Raw genomic sequence first — 8,504 nt, 5'->3', positions numbered from 1 at the left:
GCAGAAAAGGGAAGGAATAGTCAGCACCTTACAGCCACCAGAGCACCAGAAGGGAGGGCATTACAGCAATGTAAATTAAAGAAATATGAGTGCTGCTGAATGAATTGGGTGTTGTTGAATGAATTATCCCTAAAGCAGTTCAACCAGTTGCCTAATGGAACCAGAAGGACAGTGAAAGTAGTCCTGTACTGTAATTATTGGAGGCATATTTAGCACCTGCCTCACACAAAATGAAGTCTGTCCAGGATAGTCTTTTTCAGGATTTGTTTTATAGGCAAAGATAGAACATATAAATATTAGGAAGGTGTTGGAAACCTTTATACAGCAGTTCGACTGTCGTGTTCCTATGTTTTAGTCATAAAACACTTGAGTTGTCTGTAAGTGAGCATCGGAAGTAGTTCTCTGTATTCTCGCTTTGACAGTAACCTAATTTATCTCAGCACGATATGAAGCTGTCCTCGAGACAGAGCCGGAGCACCTGGGCCTCACATGCCGCCTTCAGAAGAGCTGACGTCTGACACTGAAACGGGAAAACAGGTCCCACAGTTGAGAACAGCTCTGCTCTGCTCCTGGACTTGCCTCTTCCAGTGCTGCCCACAGAAAGCGACTCAACAGACGGCTAAGGAAGCGCGTGTGGAAACGTCCCCGCCGTCCCAGGGCCCCCGCCCCGGCCGCGCCCCCGACCCACGAGGCCGCGCCGGGCCCCGCCGCCCCCGCCCTGTTCCCGCTCCCCCGGCTCGGGCACCCGCGAACCCTGCTCGCGCTGGGCACCGGCACCGCCGCGGTCCCCGCCGCGCCGCGCAACGGCCCTTCCCCCGCCCCCCACGCCGCTCCCCGCGCGCCGGGGCAGCCCGGCGCTGATTGGCCGCCGGCGCCGCGCGGGGCCTGATGGGAGCGCGGCCGCAGCTGCCCGCCCTTCCTTCGGCGGCGGGAGGCAACGCAGGCGGCGGCGGGATGCGCGGCCCGGCCCGCGGCAGGTACGTGCGCAGCGGCCCGGCCCAGCCCAGCCCGGCCCGGCACCGCGGGGGAGGAGCGGCGCGGCGCGGCGCGTCCCCGCGGCGGGGACGGGCTCCCCGGCCCGAGGGAGGGAAGGGGTGGGCGGGGCAGGGTCGCCCGGCGCCTCCCGTGGCCCGGCTGGGGCTCCTCGTCCGCGTCGCCGGGGCCGCGGCCGGGCCGGCGGGGGCAGCCGAGCGGCCCCTTCCCCCGGGCGCCCGGCCCTGCGCGGGGAGGGGCCGCCTCACTGCTCGCGGGGCTCCCGGCGGCCTGAGGGGGCGGCGGGCCGGGCCGGGCGGCCCCCTCGGAAGAGGAAGCGGCTCGGCGGCGGCGGCGTGTGCCCGGGGGGCTGCGGGGCCCGCGGCGCCTCTCCGGCCCTGTCGAGGAGGGGGGAGGCGGCAAGGGCCGGGCCGCTGCCGTCTCGCGCGGGGCTGGCCGGGCAGGAGGCTGCCTCCCCCACTGCCCTTGCTGCCGCCCGGCGCCCTGGGCCTGCTGCCTGCTCTCGGGACTGCTAATTGTTGCTGTTGCAGGCTTCAAAGCAAGGCTAGGGTTTAAGGAGTGCTTGACCCACCCCGCTCCTTTGTTGATCGCTTTAAAGACACTTTTTGAAACTAAGTTTATCTTTTTGCTTAAGGGTCTTAAAAACATAAGACCTTTGGGTGCTTTCATATGGAGTTCACCGAAAATGAAGTTTAAAAATTAACAAAATTAGCTACTTTGGTTTAACTGGGAGCTGCTAAGACAGGCTAGCAATAGGTAGTGGATGATGGTCTTGGTTTTGTTTTACTTGTTTACTTGTCCAAGGCATTCATAACTTAAGAAACTTTTTACAATCACTGTGGAAACTTCTGAATTCAATAAATTGTGGGTGAATATGAATTTCAGGTGGAAACTGTCAGTAGAGCTGGAGAGCTGATTTGAAAGACAGGCCTTGTATTCTATGACTATGATGGTTATATAATAAACTAATATAAAAAATGAAGTTAATATTACAAAATACCTCCTTTACAGGATGTTCACCCTTGCTTAAGGGGAAAGGGGACTGTAGTTCTGCACACAAGGACTTGATTGCAAATTTCTAAGCTGTGTTTTTTCCTTTCAATATGACTTAATGTTATTCAGTCTTGAATCTCAGTACTTTAAATACTACTATTTAATTTGGAGGCTTTTTTTGTAAAGCTCTTCATCTTAAAACATGCTTGAAAGTAGCTTGAAGAAACTGGAGACTGGCATAAGAGATGTTCTACATGCTTTTGCATCTTTGCTTAGGGGAGTTTCTGGGGCATCTGATATTTTTGTTTGGAATCCACCTTAAGTCTAACAGGATGCACAAAATGCTCATTCTTAGCTGAAGAAAGCTGTCTGCTTCACTTCATGACTTGATAGTAGTGTAATGAGATCGTCAGACTTTTATTTAGATGAAAAGGTTGGTGGATGACTGTTTTGTAATTGTGCATGATCCAGCCCTCTTTCAAAAGAGAAACTCTCTGCTCTGTAATTCTCTTACTGGTTGTACTTTTGTTTTGTTTTTTACTCAAAGTTGCATATTTTTGGGGTAAAAGAGGTGCTATGAGGAAATTCAGATCTTTTTTTGAGAGTCAGGTAATAAAAATTAGTATTTTTTTATAAGCTTCTACGTTAAGTGTTTTTTTAAACATTTCTATTCTTTTTTAAGTCTACAGGTAGCAATTGTTGCAGCTATCTCATTTGTGTATTAAATCTGTGATAATGTGTATGGAAATAGGCTGAGACAGTGTCTTATAGAGGATAAGTGCTATGTGTCAATTTGTTGGTTAGAGCATGTAAAGGCAATAGAATTGTGGAAGAAGAATGCATATCGTGAAAAGTAGGATGTTAAGGGTGGATATCTGGAGTGACAGGTGAGGAGGAATGCTGGGAGTTATGCTTGTGAGCAATTGAAGACAACATGTGTTGTGGTCATGTCGAGGAGATGTGGAGGAAGAGAGGGAAGAAGGAAAGCTTCTAAGGTACTCCACAGAGACAGCATAAAATTCTTTATCTCCCAAATAAGGATTCACTGTATGAACAGTAAATATGAATTTATTTTCATCCCTCAATGCTTTGAGAAAGGATTTTGGTAGCGTTACTAACTTAGAGCAGCATACGTAAAGCCTGTCAGCATCATAGTTCATGTAAAATTATGTGTGTGGTGACACTTGTCAAGCCTGTTTCCCTTTGAGGTATTTGCTATATATGCTGGAGAAAAAACATGTAGTGATATTGCAGTGAACGTGCTACTGACAAAGATCAGTGTCACCAATGGCTCATGTGTAACTGTCTTCTAGCAATTCTACTGCCGAGGTTCTCTGCTATGGTGCCAAGGAAGATGGCCCGCAGAAAGGTAGTGGGAGCATCTCAGTTTATGTATGTTTCTGTGCATGTCTGTAGCTGAGAGCTACCATTGCTGCTAGCAGCAATGGCAATGTTAAGGAAGCAAATGAGATGCGAGAACTTCATGCTAGGTTTACAGATTTAATTGATGATCTTGAGCCTTTGGCATAGCTTTTACGTTGTTTTGCAATAAAGATACTATCTCTCTCTCTCTCTTCAAAGTACTTGTGAAGAGTGTGTTTGCTCAGATAGTGTCTACTGCAATACTTGGCGTGCAAAAACTTACCTGTACTTGCCAAGTGGAAACTGTATAAAATTCTCAGTGTTAGAGAACAGTAGTATTGTGCATTGAAAAATAGAAATATTGCTATTGTTTTACTGAGCTGAGTTGCTATAGTAGTGATTTTGAGAATTCATTCAAGAGACGTAGAAGTAACTGTGTTTTTTATTTTCTGCAGCTCACCCACTTGGTGCTAGTAATTTGGCAGTGGCAGAGAGGACTGGTCTGTTCTAGCTTCAATTTGGCGGCAGCTCAAATATGAATTTTCATACTGTCTTTAAGGATTCGTTTTCAAAATTATAGTTCTGGATTCTGAAGTCTTTGGCTTTCTTAAAAGGTGAAGAGCTTGCCAGACTACATTAGGTCTAGTGAACACTCTTTGTCTGATACTATATTAGTTTGTTCTGTCAGTTTCAGTTAACTTTGGGAACAAGTTTGGATTTAGGTGAGGTTTCATGTTTTTTTGTTTTTGGCCAAAGGTAATTTAATAACTAAACTAATAATCATGTCTGTCTTAGATTTCTGTCTAGGTAGATCGGTGCGCTCCCCCCCCCCCCCCCCCCCAAAAAAAAAAAAAAAAAAGAAAAGAAAAAGAAAAAGTCTTACTATTTCATTCCAGAGTTAAGGCTTTTGTTGAACACTAGTTTCTAATTGAGACTGAGCATTAGTTTCCTGTTAGGGTTGCTATGAGCTGGTAACTCATTCACTTGATAAAATCTTGTAATTGGACTTAATTGGACTTAAGTTAGACTGGAGAGAAATTCTGCTATCCTGTGGTTCAAAGTTAGTTTAGTCTCGCTGGCTACTGATGAGAAGGTATTACACTTTTATTTCAGGAACCTAGACCCAGATCATCAAACTGCTGCTGTTCATGGGTTCTAGATTTGTCTAGAGTGTGAACTACTTTTGCATCTTTAGAATTGCTTTAGGGCCATTTGATATGCTGGTGGCTGCACTGTGTATGCTGTGTGCAGGGAACACCTGTCAGTGTGGTGCTTTCCAGAAGTAAGTGAAATCTCAGTAGCTGGGTTTTAAACTGTGTGATTATTTGTACTTCAAACTAATCTTGCCAATGAAGAATAATAGTGCTATACAATAAACTCTTATTGGTTAAAGCATTAAAAGGAAGTAGATTATTGAAGAACTTCTCTTCATCATGAGTAGTAGGATGTTAATGGTGGATGTCTGGAGTGACAGGTAGGCTGAGAAGAAAAACTGCAAGTTATGCTTGTGAGCAGCTGAGGAGTTAATCAGAAATCAGTTTCTCAGATCTGTCTTAATTTTCTTAAATTGCTTTTGTGTCAGAGGGTTTTGGCCTTTCTTTTAGCAGTAATTTTGTGGCTCCACTTTTCAGGGCTCCCTTCTGGTTAAGTATTTCCAAAGTAAAAATAAGTTTGGACACATCATGGCTGATGAACTGACTTAAAAGAGGGGCTATAAAATGGAAGGTGGGATTTTAAAGTAGTAAAAAGGTAGATAACTAGGTAATGATTTTATGCAATGTTTTGGGTTCCTTTAGGTATTGGAATAAACTGGTGAATCTTGGAGTATACTGTTAGATAACTCTTAAATACTTAATGCTTTATTTCTAGCTGTGAATTATAGTAGAAGATTGGACAAACGCTGGTAGATTTATCATACATAGAAGATGGGTGGATTAATTTCAAGATGGAGGGTAAGTAAACCTTGTTACAATCTAATAATCTTTAGTTAGTCTAGAAGATTGGAGTTTCCAGTACATACTGTTCTTAATCACTTGATAGGATTCTGATAATTCTGTGTTTGTTCTGGATGGTTGAATGTTAATGCTGAAGTTTTCCTATAAATATACTGATTTTAAAAGTCAGTAGCTGAGCAAATGTGAGACAATGACCAAAATTTCTATCCCCTCGCCCCACCCTGCCCTCCCCTAGAACCCAAAACTCTGTAGCTGGATGGCTGTGCTTTGTTTTCTTTGCAGTGATAGGTCTGATTCTGGTTTGGTTGAAGTTAAAACTGTGATTTTGTAAGTTTTAGCTGAATCTAAATAATTATGTCTTGCTTCATAAGGATAGATATAGCAGTGTCTGACTTTAAAGATTGGTAGCTATTTTAGATGAAAATAGATACATTCAAAATATTGTCTAGTATCTGTATTTTAACCTCAAATATTTTGATAGGTACTTATATACATCTAAGTCTTTCTTCCTTCCTAACTATTTTTATTAGCTTGTATGTTATTGAATGGTATACTGAGTTTGTGGGAAAGCTTAGGTCAGATGGGTTGTGAGGTTTGTGACCACTCTTAACTACTGGCAGGTGTGAGTTGTTGAGCCTAGGTTTGCCTCTGCCTATTATAAATCTGAGAGCTTCCCATACAAAGGTCTATTGAAAGCAAGAGTTTAAGTAAAACATCAGTTTTTGCATCACCATGGAAGTTGGAAGCCTTTCTTTCTATTATGCACTGTAGTCTATGGTATTTGAATTTGTGCCCTGAAGAGTGGGAGAATGTAATTAATAGCTTCATACCTCTCAGAAATGAGGGAAGAACCTTAGGTGGATTCCAAGTTTTTCCTAAGGGGAGTTTTACTGGAGATGAGAACTTATTTGCAATTGCTTATTGTTACTTGGAGCATGCGTCTTTGTGGAATGAATAGTAGCAAATGCTTAAGTTTTCAGAATGGGGTTCTGTGTTTGTTCTTTTTACCTTTTCCATCTGCTCATCAGTGTTCTCCTTGTTTCACTTCCTACCCACACATACATTATTGTTGTACATGCATTGTGGCCTTTCGTCTTTTGCGGTGTAGGAGACCTTCCGATAACTGTAAAAGAAAACGATTCATTAATAATGACAAACAGAAGGCAATAAAGTAGGATAACTACTTTTTGTGTAGAATAGACAATATATTAATCTATGATGAGTATGTGTATTTTTGTTAGGAAGCTGTTATCCTGAAGTAACCCTCAAGATACTGAATTTTCTTAAGGTTATCATCTCTTTTCTTTCCTATGTAAGCAGGCAAAGCCTTCCACTGTAGAAGTATTAGAAAAAATTGATAAGGTATGTATTTGCTTTCTGTGGTGTTTTGTTTGGTTTTGTTTAAAAATACATGTCCTTTTGCTAGCAGTTTTTCATACACATTATGTAAAATACTGTAATGAAACTTAAATTTTTTAGATAATTATTCAGGTTGGATGGACTAGAGATTGAGTTTCAGATGGACTGCTACCTTTCTTTCCCTTACCATTAATCATTAAAAAACCCCCACTGAAGCCACTGTACAGTACACCATAGTTTATGTATTTAGACAACCTGAAATAAGGATGAATGTGAACTTGGCTTGATTAGACAACTTAATTATAGCTAATGGTTAAGTTCTCATTTTATGTTCCCTAGAAAGTGTCACTAAAGCAAAGTTTGATTCATCAGGCACATCAATAAAGCATCCATGTATGTTTTTAAGTCTTACAGTTCTACCTAGAGTGGTAGTAAGTAAGGTCATGGGCAGAATAACTGAAATCACAGTTCAGTAATCAGTTGTGATTCTAGCCAGAATTTGTGACAATTTTCTGTGCTCTATGGGGAAATTAACTGCTTTGAAATATGCTGTTGGTATTTTTTGTTTTTCTTTTAATGAAAGTATGAGTACTTCTGTTGTCACTTGAAATGCAATCAAAATGGTAACACAGAAGAGCATTGCTTCATCACTTATTAATATGTCCAAAGCATCGTTCAGATGTCCAGGATTTCATTCTTAATATGAAGAAATACTGAAATGAAAACATACTTGGTGACTAAAAAGCTTTGGCAATTTTGCATGTTAGTAGGGAAGTATTAGAAAAATTTGAAAAACCACAGCTGCCTGATGAAAGCTTTAGGATGCAAAGTATGGTAGTAGCAGACTTAAGAATGCCAACCTTCCTATGACTACCTAAGATAGTTGCTTTTTCCCCTCATCCCAAATTTCCTAAATCATTAAAATAGGAAAAAGTGCTAATTTGTAACATTGCTTGCCCAACAGCGCTGTGTTACTGTGATAAGGTGCAAGTGGCCCATATCATAACCTTTATACTGTGATGTAGTTTATGCTATGAAAGTTGTATCTGTTGGGCAAGTATCGTCAGTTATCAAACTGATGTGAATAATTTTAATAAACATTTAAGGTCAGCATAATAAAACCACCAACTAATTTCATTAATAAGCTTGAACTCCCATTTATTTACAGGAAATACAGATGTTAGAAGAATTTAGAGAAAAAAATCAGAGACTCCAGAAACTATGGGTTGGAAGACTACTCCTCTACTCTTCACTGCTTTATCTTATCACCTGTTTAATTGTGTATTTGTGGTGTCTTCCTGATGAATGGACAGCAAGGTTGATTATGACACTTCCATTTTTTGCATTTCCATTGATGTAAGTAAATATGCCTATTTTTTCTAACTGCTGTCTCTTTGAAAGGAGATGGAAAATACATCTCAGCAGGGGCTTGGGATTGTTTTTGACAATCCTTGCGTTGTCATAACTTGCTGAATTTTCTTTAAAATAAATTCAAATAGTTAGGCAGACACATTCTTGGAAGGGAATGTCTCTCTTGGGTCTGGGTTTAGTGTAGAACTAAGTCCTACCATGAATGTTAGCATCTAAAGTTACTTGGCTTATCAAAATTATACTAGGGCTAAAAAGGCCTGTATTTGAACAGCTGTAAGGTAGTGTAGTATAAGTAGAATAGCATCATCTTGGGTTTTCTCTGTTACCTTTTGGAAAAGTAATAGTATTAGATGAAAGCGACAATTATGTTGCCTGTACATAAAATACAGCGTATAAAATTGGGGAAGAAATACAAGAATGAATGGAGAAACTGTACTTCTAGATACTAGGTGAATGTTTACAGAGAACTGA

At 41.7% G+C, this 8,504-nt stretch overlaps 1 protein-coding gene across 3 annotated transcripts in view; it reads left to right on the top strand.

Moving 5' to 3' along the window:
- Positions 1–865: 865 nt before the first annotated feature.
- The window catches only part of LNPK (lunapark, ER junction formation factor), a 54,331-nt gene continuing 46,692 nt past the window's right edge, over positions 866–8,504 (top strand). For 2 of the 3 annotated variants that reach the window (XR_010389993.1, XM_064514988.1), the window contains exons 1-4: positions 866–977; positions 5,218–5,300; positions 6,621–6,665; positions 7,831–8,018. Coding sequence is in view for 2 of the 3 variants with exons in the window: in XM_064514988.1 (XP_064371058.1) it covers positions 5,274–5,300; positions 6,621–6,665; positions 7,831–8,018 (260 nt within the window). In the remaining variant the exon portion in view is untranslated. The remainder of the gene's footprint in view (positions 978–5,217; positions 5,301–6,620; positions 6,666–7,830; positions 8,019–8,504) is intronic. The other variant, XM_064514989.1, reaches the window with a different exon arrangement.

Source organism: Dromaius novaehollandiae, chromosome 7 (assembly GCF_036370855.1).
Source record: "Dromaius novaehollandiae isolate bDroNov1 chromosome 7, bDroNov1.hap1, whole genome shotgun sequence".
Classification (NCBI taxonomy): Eukaryota; Metazoa; Chordata; class Aves; order Casuariiformes; family Dromaiidae; genus Dromaius; species Dromaius novaehollandiae.
Note: the sequence above shows the minus strand (reverse complement) of the source record. Positions and strands in the feature narration are given on the sequence as shown.